The sequence below is a fragment of the Ursus americanus genome, chromosome 2 (genome assembly GCF_024610735.1).
Source record: "Ursus americanus isolate L20-20 chromosome 2, mUrsAme1.1.p, whole genome shotgun sequence".
Lineage (NCBI taxonomy): Eukaryota > Metazoa > Chordata > Mammalia > Carnivora > Ursidae > Ursus > Ursus americanus.
This window is the reverse complement of record NC_142128.1, coordinates 5,844,620-5,858,182: the sequence shown is the minus strand read 5'-3', so window position 1 is coordinate 5,858,182 and position 13,563 is coordinate 5,844,620. Positions and strand designations below refer to the sequence as shown.

The window sequence follows — 13,563 nt, the reverse complement described above, 5'->3', positions numbered from 1 at the left end:
AAAATCACCTAAGGGAAGGGAAACGTCACTATCAAATATGATACACATTGCTTGGAAGAGCCACAAAAATTGAGATTATAAGGGGGCGTCTGACTCTGGACTTCGGCTCAGGTCGTGATCTCACAGTGGTAAGACTGAGCCCCAGGCACAGCTCACACTCAGCAGAGTCTGCTTGTCCCTCTCTCTCCTGCCCCTCTCCCTGCCTCCTTGCTTGTGTACGGGCACTCTCTCTCTCTCACTCAAATGAATAAATAAAATCTTTTTAAAAAATTGAGATTATAAGGTTTTAGAAGATTTAATTGAAAAAAATGGGTATTTCTTTAATTTAAAAAAAAGCACTTTACTAGCTTATAGTAACTTTAACATTTTAAGCCAGATTAGCTTTTTATTTTGTACTTCGGGTCCCGGTTTTAACATGTGGCAGGTTAGGCTGCACATGAAATGTTTTACAGGCTAATTTAACATGAACTCAGAAGTGCTGTGTGGTTGATGACACAGATCCCAATTTGCTGTCACAGGTGGCACGACAGATTGATTTTACAGACTAAATCAACCATAAATATTTTTTGACAAAAAGTTCTATGAAATTTGTTCTTTGAATGTTTTCCTGGAACAATATTCCAACATCCTACCATTAGGGTTTGCTCCGTTTTTGTTGTGTTGTTCTGTATCTAATGTTAGCAAAATTTAAATCTTTTGAAGACAACAAATCATGTGGACACAGATTGCAATCAAATACTTCTTCTTAGAAAAATTTAAGTATTTTTCTTTCCTATTACCACAAAAGTAATATCAAGGTTGTTGACAAGTGATTACTATAGAACTGAAAAAAACCCCAAGGAAAGTCACATAAAAGCAGAGATGACTAGTGCTCTCTGTCATCTGTGCATTTACTACTCCGGGGGAAAAAAATGGATCTTGTTTACAGCTTCAGAATTCCCCCACAGGAAGACATCACTCTTCAGAGACAACTGGTGATAACATTCGACTTTCTGCAGGACTTAAAAGATTCTGCCTTCAGTGGAAGTGAATTTTTATTAGGTTTTCTGCTACACCATCTGCTGCTTTTTCAGTGGTAGATGGAACTACGGGTAAGTTTTTTAGCCATTTGCTAAAATCAAATAACTGATGAGATCAAATCATACTGCATTAGTCATGCACAAAAATGTCAGGAGACACAGCCCTCCAAAACGGTCTTTATAAGGAACACAGACTGGTTAGAATTCTTGATATAAAGGGGGAAAATAAACAAATGGTCCCGAAATGAGATGTTCATGTATTGCCACAGAAAATAAGAACACAGAGAAGAAATAGAGTTCAAGTGGAGGATGGCTGATGTCATCAGAATGGTTACAGAGCCAGCTGTTTCTCCTCGGATAAGAGAAGCTCGTGAAGACATTTTTTCCCTCTTCATTCCTTTCCATCGCTCAGTTTTTAAAACAGGAACAATGTGCTCCTATTTTACTTGTGTAATTCAGAGAAAGAAATCTGAGTTAAAAGAAAAAAATTCAGTGCTGGCAGTACTACTGGCAACCCACTGCCGACCACGGGCATTCTGAAGCTCTCGCTTTAAATCACGGATTAAGCTCTGCTTAGAGACACATGAGAAGTGTTTCACCTCTGGCCCTTATTGGTTGCAAATACTTATTAATTCAAAGAGCACTTTACAAATATAAAAAAAGCAACTCCAGTCTGTGCAGTGAAAACAGGAATCAAAACACAACAACGAAAAGCCAAAACAAAGTCCGCTCGGATCTAAGTGAGCTTTACCTTCAGCATTTGTTCGTTCTCGGCCGCGAAGAGGGACACGGAGCCAAAGACCAACTTGAACAGCTTGAGGTACAGGTTGGAGAGCTCCACGTGGGAGCCCATTTCCGGCAGGCGGTCCAGGAGGTACTCCACCAGAATCGTAGCAAACAGAGCCGAGGTAGTAGGGTTCGCCAAGAAGGAATTGGCAACAATCTGTCCCAACAAGACATACACGTGACAAAAATAATCCCCTCCTCGAAGTAGCTTTAGCACAAAGTAATGAACTGCCCAAAAATACAAAATCAAACCTGTATCAGATACTCCAAGAAATTATCCACCCAAGGAAAAAAAATTAATAAATCGGCTGAGCGCTAAGTGGCGCAGTTCACTCCAAATACTTAAGTCCCTTATTTTATCCTCGCCATCAGATACCAAGAGCCTACATCTACCATATATTTAATTTTTACTAATGAAAGAAACTGATCCAAAACATCTTGGTATTTTGAAAAAAAAAAAAAAAATTTTTTTTTTAAGATGTGAGAGAGGGGGAGACCGAGAGCGAGAAGCAGACTCCCTGCTGATCAGGGAGGCCAATACAGGATTCGATCCCAGGACCCTGGGATCATGACTCAAGCCGAAGGCAGATGACCAACCCATGAGCCACCTAGGCACCCCGAAAATTTTATTATTATACCCTAATATTTCTCTAGTTGGTTAATTGTCCAATTTTTTATTTCAGCTCAGATCATGACCTTAAGGTCCTGGATCGAACCCTGCATCAGGCTCTGCGCTCAGCAGGGAGTCTGCTTAAGATTCTCTCTCTCCCTCTGTGCCAACCCCCTCCCCCTGGTTTGCACATGTGCATGTGTGCACTCTCTCTCAAAAAAAAACTAACCAAATGAATTTTTGGTTCTATGAGCACATCCTTCGGCATATTATTTAGAAAGCCCTCCCAACAGAATGCCAAGTATTCAACACACAAACCAGTAACTTTAAAGTTAATGTTCAAAAGATATGAAGGGGCGCCTGGGTGGCACAGCGGTTAAGCGTCTGCCTTCGGCTCAGGGCGTGATCCCGGTGTTACGGGATCGAGCCCCACATCAGGCTCCTCCGCTGGGAGCCTGCTTCTTCCTCTCCCACTCCCCCTGCTTGTGTTCCCTCTCTCACTGGCTGTCTCTCTCTCTCTCTGTCGAATGAATAAATAAATAAAATCTTTAAAAAAAAAAAAAAGATATGAAAAAGGAGTTTTATACCTGAAGAGCATAATTTTTTGAGATTCTTTCCACCATATAAGGGACTGTCGTTTGAAAGATCTCTTTAAATGTTAGGGGATTCATCATTGTGAACACGCCAGCGAAGTGTTCCAACACCTCCTTCTCTTCCTTCATTCTGACGGTCTGGCAGTTCGCTACGCGAATGTATGTCTGTCCGTTTCCTGCTATCTGGACCTAGCACGGGGAGAAAACCCATGGACATTAAAACTAGGCATCTCGGAATATATTCCATAAGTAGATTAGCTACATATCTAAAACAGAACATTTCAATTAGATAATAAATGTCCCGTCCCATTTTTTAATGCACTATTCTTGGCTTAATTTCGGAAAATAATTAAGACAAACAAAAAAGCTTATTAAGGGTTCCACACAGGAACAAATTTAGTAAACTTGAATCTTGTTTAAGTAAACTTACGTCCCTATTGCTATCCACTGACACGAACCACCACCCCACAGAACGCACATACTGACATCACAAGGGAGGCTCTTCCCATTAACGTGCTGCTACACTGCCGAACATAAGCAAACCCGGATACACAAACACTGTCGACGGCCCAAATAATGACAGGTGAGCCTCTCAAGACCCAACACTAGCATCTCCCCTCCACGCTCAGAGCCTGGTTGGAGGGCACTGCCTTACCTGATAAATATCTAAAGCCTGCATTGCATATTTCACAAGTTTTATGTAAATCTGAGTCTCTTTGGGCTGTAACTGCTTGTTGGGAATGAACTGAGCTTCTGAAAGAGAGAAAGCATAATCAGTTACTGTGAATAAGCCCACTCTGTGAAAAACATCATGTCTAAATAATTCAAGAGCGGAATTACCACCAGGTGCTTTACATGACGTTATGCCCCACGTGATTGTCTTGACGCCACAGACCAAGGTTTTTACCAAACTTCGACAATCTGTGACCTGGAATGTCTGCTTGTCCTCCTTATCCTTTTCTCCTTGCTTTTCAAATGGAGGCACAGGGGCTGGGGTCACGGGGGTGGCAGGGGTGGGGGGCGGAGGCGGGGCGGGGGTGGGAACGGGCGCGGGGGAGGGGGCAGGGCCCGGGGCTGCAGGGGCAGTGGGCACCCCGGGAAGGGCTGCCTCCACAGCTCCGAGTTCTGACTGGGGCTTGCACTTCTTAAAAATAGCAGAGAGCTGGTACCGGGCGATGGTGTGGAATTTGAGAACAAAGACCTAGCAGGAAGAGAAAGTGGCGAGAAAGACAAAAATCATTCCTCTTCGATAGGCCAACAACCCTTTCAGAAGACAAAGGAACTGTGAAACCACTCGCTGAAGTCGCTCTGCTTCGTATGAAGAACACAAGTGTGCCATTTTCCCCAATGATAACTATAGTGGCACCGCTACCACCACCGACCTTGGCAATCACACTCTACTCCATACCCACACACCGAACTAGGTGCCTCCCCAGAGGTATTCGCAGAGAACCCAGCCCTGGTTACATAGCATCCCAGAAAGACCTCTTCTAAGTACTTGCCAGGAACTGTGCTAAGAGCAACATGTACTGTTTTCTCATCTCTCAGGACAATCCTGGGAGGCAGACCCTGTGACTACCCCTGGTCGGATGAGTAGGCTGGCACAGAGAAGTTACGGGACGAAAGAGCAGGACGCCGACGCCTCTCAGGACCGGTACCTCCAGCATCCGCATTAGGACATCTCTCCCGTTGCCGCTCTCCTGCTCGCTCTTGGAGCGGATACAATCCACCAGGTTCAGCAGCAGCTTGCAGGACATGGTCTGGATGCTGCTGGGCAGAGACTCGTCATCGATGTTCTTGGCAAAGAGCTGGACGGCGAGGGAGAGGTCGCTGAGGGGCAGGTGCTGACGGACGTGGTGCACGAGATCGGCCAGCGTGCTGTAGGCGAGGGGCCTGCGGGCAGAGACCTCTGCTAGCGTGCGGGCCACGTTCCCACAGTCCCACATCTGCAGGCCACCGTTTCTCCCACCACGTGCCCCAGCAACACACAGGGCGGTACATTTGGGCACGCTTTTTCCAGTTTCCCCAGCTACACGGCCACAGGCTCAAGTCTGGTCTCGGTACCTAAATCTTTACTTTCCAAGTTCTCGCATGTCGTGGTCACAAGGGCGCATACAGTATAGGAGCAGAAATCACACACAGAAAGGGGTTTTGTTACTCAAACATGAACAGTGTGTGTCAATGAACGCCTTATAAATTGTGACTATTTTAGAGAGACAGAAAAAGAACATTTGAGCTACTGAGTACTCACTGACTAAATGTCTGGACACCCGCTACATGCCAGCCATGAGCTAGACACCAGGATACCGGTGACCAAAGTGAACAGAGCCCCTGGCCTCAGGAAGCTTATTACAGGAGGGGAAACAGACCGGAACAAATTGCACAGTAAGTGACGTGGGAGACCTGAAAACACACTGGGACAAAGACCAGAGGGGGAGCCGCTCACTTAGGGGGCAGGCAAAGCCCCTTTGAAAAGGTCACACTGATGCTGAGACCTTAAGGACAAAAGGGCCATAGGGCAAAGAGCCACGGAAATTTCCAGAAGGAGGAAACTGGAAAGACAAAGGCCCTGAGTGGGACGTGCCAAGGTGCCACAGAGGCCAGCGTGGCTGCAACAGGTCTGGGAAGGGAGAGCCAAATCCCACGCAAGTGGTGAGTCTGGTGGTCGTTTCCAAGGGCAACAGAGAGCCCACTGGAGGGTCTCAAGCAGGAGTGACATGATCTAATGTCCAACTGCAGGCAGGTTCAACTGCAAGCTATAAAAAAAAGCGTCTTCATATTTGTAACTATTTTATATGGAAAATGCAGTGAATAGTCTACATTTTATTCATTTTATTAAATGCGTAAAAAATAAAGCTAGAAGGAAATACACCAAAATATTATTTATGTTGCTTGAACTCCTTGCATAGAACCAAAAGGTTTTCTTTCCTTCTTGCTTCTTGTTGGGTCATTAAATATACTTTTATAATAAAGAGACACACTTGTTATATAAAAAGCAAAAAAACCCCAAACAAACAAAACACCAAAAAACCACAACAGAAAAACTAACACAAGTCAGATACAGTTTTACTTATGATTTAAACCAAGACAACTGTTCTGATTTTTCCCTGTAAGCTAAGGCACAAAAACCAACCTAAGGCATTTCCAAATTCCCTGCAATTCTAAACTCAAAGGGAGAGTAAAGCTTATGTCTGTTGAAACACTCGTAACACGAAGTGCCACGGCTCACTGCCCCCCTGCACTTTGTCAGTAGATACCGCACATTTAACACCATACCTGAGAGTCTCTCGAGCAGTATATCCTGATCCAATGAGTATGGACTCATCAAACAGCTTGTCCATGCAAGGAATGAACTCTAGAACACAAATGTCCATTGCATATGTCACCAATTACACCAATGACACTGGGAGCTCCTTCTCAGTACCTTCACAGGAGCCAACCTACAGTTCATTAGCAATCTAGATTTGGAAACGCGTGGGGAGGAGAAAAACACACATGCTGTATTTCAGTCCAAGACACTGTCTTTGCTGGGCCGCACAAGCCGTCTGCCGTCAAAGATGCAGCTGGGATCACATTCAGTATAAGAGAATGAGTAAGAAAAAGTGAGCTTCCTGTTCCTTGGCAGAGAACCTGCTCCTAGTATTTCAGGGGAGGCCCATCCCACCCTCCTCAAAAGCTGTCACCAGCAGGGCACCTGGCTGGCTCAGTTGGAAGAGCACGTGACTCTTGGTCTTGGGGTTGTGAGTTTGAGCCCCATGTTGGGTGCAAACAGTATTTAAAACAAACAAACAAAACCCTGCCACCATCCGCCCACGCCTATCTGGAGAAGAGGGGCACCATCTCCTTAATTCCCCCTTAGCCACTGCCCTGAAGTCATCCTTCTTAAACATTTTATGATTACTTATTATGGAGAAATAAGTGTATTTCTCCATATAAATTACAAAAGTCTAAAAATTTTACAGGGTTGTCCTCGACATGGGGCCCAGGTTAAGGGTCCCCACTTCTGGGTGAGGCTGACTAGAAACTCACGGGGGTTCTGTCTAGTCCTGCAGATGGAATCATCGCCAAACCTCCCCCTGCTCCCCTGCAGACCTGTAGACTCCACCAGGGTAGAAACAGCTGGTCTTCACTCAGGGACAAATCACAATTCTGAGGATGTGCGGAAAGGGCAGCAACCTGCATTTTTTAGGCCTCTCCTCCACACTCCCCCAGGGAACTCTGGCCACAAATATTCAAAGGATGTTTAGATTCTGGAACAAGCCTGACACTGGGGCCAGCTTCAAGAAATCAAAGTACATTCTCCACCAGCTAAAGCTACTGCAGGTCAAAGATCTGACAGAAGCGTGTGCACTGCAGAGACACGATGCTTGTCTCTAGGTAACCCCCAAAGCGAGGCCGCACAGGGAGAAGGGCCAAAAGGAAGACGCAACCAGCAATCCCTCTGAAGTCGGAGAAGGGAACGTGCCTGGAAGGTCCTCGGTAGATGGCCCAGAGGAAGAAGGCACGGAAAGATGCCAAGGACTCAGGCACCAACCGCTGGCAGGCTGGCTAGGGACGAGCAAAGTGTGCGAGGAGGAAGTGGTAAGAAATGAAGCTAAACGGCCCTAGTTCCCAGATTCCCTCCATGACCTGGAATCAGAACCTCCAGAAAACGTGACAGCTAGGTTTTCTCGAACTACTGCTCTTCGGGGTTAGTGCAAATGGGTTACCATTTGCTATCGTTTCAGATGCCAAAAAAAAGTAGAGCTACCTGAAAATGTCAGTGGATGTGTAAATTTTAGCTATATGAACACTTTTTTGTATTTTATAATAACATAATATATACTAATATTAATGTTTAAAATAATTTTTTAAGTGTTTCTTTAAGTAAAAACCTTTTTGAGTTGTGGTGTTGTTACCCACTTAAGTCCAAGAACTACTATGGGCTTCTCAATAAAGTATCCTAAAGTATCTGGTTTAAAAAAAAAAAAAATCAAACCAATCAGCAGAGAGATTTAAAAGGGGGAGGGGGGCTCTAAAAGCTGAATTCAACAAGCCTGATACGATCAAACCCTGAGAGCAGCATCTTGGAAACGCACTGATCTTTGTGGAATAGGATGAGAAGAGAGACGGAGCTGAGCGGCTTACGGGGCCGGCTCCCCAAAAGCACCTCCCAGAGCCTCATGACTCGAATGGCAGGAATGCCAATAGTTAACCTGAGAACTGCAGTGAATAGATTTTAAACTGTTCCACTTAAAATTCTTCTATGTTGATTCTGTTCAGAGATGCAGAAAAGCCACACACGGCCCAGGGAGCCGTGACCGGACAAACTGCAACGGGCCTTAGCCCCGGAGGTCCGTGCGGGCTCTGCGTGCCGCTGACGCGGAATTTCTCAACCTGAGGGATGTGCACACGCATTTGTTCTGTAATTTTTGGCCAAATTATAGATTTCTTTTGTGCACTCTGCTATGTTACATTAAAAAAAAAAAGTTTTTAAAAATGTCTATATACCACTAAGGTATATCCATAGGCAGTATCATTATAATTTGTATTTTAACAGCATAAAAATATCTGAATTTTACTGTATTAGTTCACGTGTTAGCACTCGAACTATACCTTTCTTTTCATGTTTAAGAGCTACATAAGAAAGCGCAATCTTAGTTTTATGTACACCTCACTGTGCAAGCCAGGCAAATAAAACAGTGAATACTGAATCCTTCCTTACTAGGGGAAAAGGATTATCATCTCAAAACAATTAGAATGTAACTTCGACATAACGATTTGGACATGGCAAATACAAAAATATTTTTAAATCTTTTATCAATAATTGATAGAAAAAGTATAATTATCAGATTACCAAAAAGCAAGTAATAATCTTGTGCATAAAAAGAGGACCAATCCACCATTTTCACAGTACAGGGAAAGAAAACACTGTTTCTTCTCACCTCTTCAAGCCCGTTAGCTGTGAGTTAACAAGCAAACAGCTACTTGCAATTTCAAAAGATATGCAGCCAAAAGGAAGAGAAGTACCATGAGATGCTGAGGACGTGCGCTATGCTAAGGAAACGATCACATTAATTATGAGACTGTTGGGAAGATGCAGAGAGAAGCCTGGTAACAGGCAAACAAGAGAGGCAGACCAAGAGTGCGGAGGCAACGAGGTTGAGAAAGAAGGGGAAAGAGGAAACCCAAGAGAGCAGGAGAGAAGGCCACACGGAGCCTGAAACACCCGAGCGAACTAAAGACAGCCCAACAACGGGATGTCCGCAGTCGCACGGGCAGACAGGCCTACACGAGCATCGCGCGGTGAGGCGGACATACGGTTTCTTAGCTCTGTGGTGAGGATATGCTTTGCGGCGATCAGAAGCTCCTTTCTGAGGTGTGCGGTCTCCGCAGGGCAGTTTGAGAGTAACTGTAACATTCCTTTTACCATCTGCTGGGAGTACTTAGTCACCAGCTCCTGTGAAAATGCGCAGGAAAACAGAGTTACATTGATATAGACTGGGGGGGAGGATAAGAAAAACCCCCATTTTGGGGCGCCTGGGTGGCACAGCGGTTAAGCGTCTGCCTTCGGCTCAGGGCGTGATCCCGGCGTTACGGGATCGAGCCCCACGTCAGGCTCCTCTACTATGAGCCTGCTTCTTCCTCTCCCACTCCCCCTGCTTGTGTTCCCTCTCTCGCTGGCTGTCTCTCTCTCTCTGTCAAATAAATAAATAAAATCTTTAAAAAAAAAAAAAAGAAAAACCCCCATTTTATAAACTTCAAAAAAGTTCAGTTAAGACTAAGTGTGGCTCAAAGGACGCTCATAAAGTAATCACCCTAACAAACGAGTATTACCCAGAAAGTTTGGATAGTTTGCGTGCCCGCTGCCGCCGTGGAAGGATGTACAGCAACTAACGTAGCAGTTTCTCCTATACAATGGGATTACGGAAGCCTCCTTTGGACTGTCCTGTATCTTCCCAACTTTTAATAATGAATATGAATCACTTATTATAGGTGGGAAGGAGGGAGAATATTGAAAATTTCATCGACCATAATCTACTCAGTCCTCCCGTCAATGTATGTTGTGAACGACACGAGACAGACCTTTCCTCAACTCAGAACAAGCTCTCATCAGTTTCCTTTGGAGGAGTGTTAAGAGGGCAATTCGCCAAGACAGCGCAAGAGGACTAAAATATCCAGGGGTACCTAATTCAGATTTTTAAAACCAAATGTTCCATATTCTCAGTGCGAATTATCATTATCTAGACAAATGCCCTTAAAAAAGGGACAGAAAACGTTACCAATGCTTTCGAAGGTAGTTTTTTACTCTAAACAATTTGGCTACGTGTTTTCATTTTTACTTTCCTGAAAATAAAGCTTTTTCCTTAAAATAATAACAAACTGTAATAGAATCCCACTGCTATACGTAACTACAACTACATCAGAATTTTACTCGAAAACACTGTAGGACTAATGGGAAATAAGGTGTCATCTCTTTCCTCCAAGTTCTTCTCAGGACTGAAATCAGGACAGACTACAACCACAAGCGGGAAAAACAGAAACAAAATCACCTTTCAGGCTCCTCAAAAGAGCATCCCAAACTCCTCTATCACTGGCTTATGAATGATGCCATTTTTTAAAGTTTCAATCTCTCCTCAAAACTTGCTGTAACACACAACTTCCGACAACAGCAGAAGTCAATGCACCAAACACGTCCACGTGAAAATCTGTGTGCCAGTGTTTATTTACGAGGGACTTATTAACAACGGCCAGAAAAACAATCAGCATATCTATCGACAGAAAGGACATCGGTGGCTGCCAGGGGCTGGCAGCCAATAGGAAAACAAATGTTGCTGGTGACCAGGACGGAGATTCTTTTTAGGGTGAATACACAGTTCTAAAATTGGATGGTGATGACAACGGCACAAAGCCTTGAATAAACTAAAAACCACTTAACTGTAAAGTGTACAGTTGATATGTGAATTATATCCTGATAAAGCTGCTTTTAAAAAAAAAAAAAAAAACAGAAACAACCCGAATGTTCAGCAGCTGGTGAATGGATAAACACAGCCCGGTGCGACCACACAGGGCGGTCCTGCAGCTACAGACGACGCTGTGTCCCCTCGCCCCCAGATTCACGTTGACGCCCTCACCCCCATTGTGACTGTACCAGCAAACCAGAGTCTTTAGGAAGTAATTAAGGTTAAAAATGAGATCTTAAGTATGGGGCCTTAATCCGATGGGACTGTGGCCTTAGAAGAGAAACAGCCATCTCTCCCAATCATTCCCCCCGTCCCATGTGAGGACACAGCAAGATGGCAGCCATCTGTGACACGGGAGAGTCCTTGCCAGAAACTGAGCCCTGCTAGAACCTCAATCTTGGCCTCCCCAACTTCCAGAATTGTGAGAAGATAAGCTGTTGTTGTCTGAGCCATCCAGTCTATGGTATTATGTTAGGGAGCCTAAGCAGACCAGACAGCTAACCACCAGTAACAATAAAACAAGACTGAATCTCAGCACTACAGCTAAGTGAAAGGAGTAACACTTGAAAGGTCACATACACTACCCAACTATGGGATTCATTTGTTTGACACTCTGGAAATGGCAAAACTAGGTGCCAAAAAACAAGTCAGTGTTTGCCAGGGACTGGGGCAAAAACAGACTATAAACGAATAAAAAGAATTTTGAAATGCTCTCTATTTCGGTGTGTCTAACTGTAGGTATCTGTCAGTTCGCAGACCTGAATACCTACAAAAGGTGAATTTTATTGCGTGTAAATTATCTCAGTAAACTTGACCTAGACGTCAGTGAACTCACCTGATAAATTCTGATGATATAAGCTAAAAATGACAATGTTTTAATCTGAGCAGCAATAAAGTCAGCGTACAGCTCCTTGTTGTAAAGCTTATGTTGCCTGGATGAGAAGTGAATAGAATTGACAATATTAGCTCTTAACTCTTTAGGGGACGTTTTAATCAAAGCCTACAGTCATTACTGAGCCCCAGAAGTGTGATTTCTACACAGAACAGAACACAGCACCAACCGTAAATACTCTACATTTGTGCGCAGTTCCAAATAACACAAAGGGTTTAGGGGCATGAAGCAAGCAGCTCTCCAAGCCGTTCCAGCTGCAACGTGCATCCCACACAGCCCCCGCCAGACTGATCCACTCAGCCAGCAGACTCTATCAGGGGACTGTCTGCTCCGTGAAAGACCCCAGCAAAGGCCACCAAGGGCTGTTACGGCTGATCCACCCTCAGATCTTGCCCTCCCGTGACCCAGAGTCAGAAGGGCTGCAGGGAAGAGAGTGAGTGACAGAGGTCTTAAGAGAATGCTGGTAAGTTTGAGGAAAAAGCTCCAACGGGCTTCAAAAGGTGAATATGCACGGCTCACATGTTCAGTGATGAAGGGTGACAGGTAAGGGGGAACAAGGGCTAGAGAACTTTCTAGCACTCATGCTGAAAGGCACAGCAAGAACAGGGCTTGAAGGTGGAAAGGTCTGCATATCCCACAGCTGGGAGTGAGCACAGTAACAACTAACGGTAGTTCTAAATTCATGAGACACCCAAACCCAAGGTATTAGCTCAGCTGTTTGAAATAAGGAACTGATACAACCATTCACATCATTATTGAAATACAAATTCAAAAAGCCAAAAGCGTGTATCATTTTACCAAGATTTTATCACTCAAACTTTCCGTGTCTTACAAAAGATGACGACAAGTGTGCTTTTACTTGGCATTACAGGACTGCGGGGGTGAGCCAAGTTGCCGTCCGAAGAAATCTCACCTGGCTTGTGCAGATACCTGAATTGCAATGGTATTCATGATCAAGGGCACGAACTCGGCAACAACATTGTGGATGTTCAGTTTGTAGAGCTACAAGCAAACATACCAGATTTTCATGCTCTCGCGCTCTGCTATGGCAGAATAACTTGGCAAACCCAAAACCGCTCTGAGATTCATTACATTAGTTAGCACGTGTGCATCCCACGCCTGTTCCCTTTGCCACAATTAGATATGAACCTTGTCATGACATAAGATGCCCCAAATTCCAAGACACGAGTAAGCAATACACATACCTGATACATCAAAACAACAATAATGGGCAATTCTGCCAACACTTTCAGAGAAAGAGATCCTCTTGGAATGATGGAATGCTGGAAGAGAGAAGCAAGCAGGGCCATGGTTAGCACCGCGGCATGTAACACAGACCACTACTAAGCATCACCCCAGCGAAATGAAGAGAAAGTACCGCCACGTCTGTGGTGAAAGAGCCAAACTGTTTTTGGAAACAAAGCACAAAGAACTATCATTTAATATAAGGGTTTTATATTTTCCAACACCGTCACCCACAGTAAAAAACATCAGGAAAATTTGTCAAAACGTAGACATTCAAATCACTTGAGGAAATTTTAAATTAGTTATCTATTAACTAATTCAAAAGAACAACAGCAAAAAGTAAAATTTTACCCGGTTTTATTAAAAAATATTTGTAAAGAGAGAAGGCTTATGATAAATATAAGAAAAAATTTAATATTCTAAATACATAAGAACTCCCAGTACAGGTAAGGGAACTGTCAGACTCAGATACCAA

General features: G+C 44.1%; 1 protein-coding gene across 13 annotated transcripts in view; it reads right to left on the bottom strand.

Annotated features, from left to right (window-relative positions):
• TRRAP (transformation/transcription domain associated protein) overlaps positions 1–13,563 on the bottom strand; it is a 109,088-nt gene that overhangs the window by 81,200 nt on the left and 14,325 nt on the right. For 10 of the 13 annotated variants that reach the window (XM_087867321.1, XM_087867342.1, XM_087867335.1 and 7 more), the window contains exons 9-18: positions 13,049–13,126; positions 12,757–12,845; positions 11,787–11,883; positions 9,309–9,447; positions 6,285–6,363; positions 4,667–4,901; positions 3,849–4,209; positions 3,664–3,761; positions 3,003–3,197; positions 1,771–1,962 (exon numbers count right to left, since the gene is read on the bottom strand). In XM_087867321.1, the coding sequence (XP_087723447.1) occupies positions 1,771–1,962; positions 3,003–3,197; positions 3,664–3,761; positions 3,849–4,209; positions 4,667–4,901; positions 6,285–6,363; positions 9,309–9,447; positions 11,787–11,883; positions 12,757–12,845; positions 13,049–13,126 (1,563 nt within the window). The remainder of the gene's footprint in view (positions 1–1,770; positions 1,963–3,002; positions 3,198–3,663; positions 3,762–3,848; positions 4,210–4,666; positions 4,902–6,284; positions 6,364–9,308; positions 9,448–11,786; positions 11,884–12,756; positions 12,846–13,048; positions 13,127–13,563) is intronic. The other 3 variants (XM_087867327.1, XM_087867353.1, XM_087867356.1) reach the window with 1 other exon arrangement.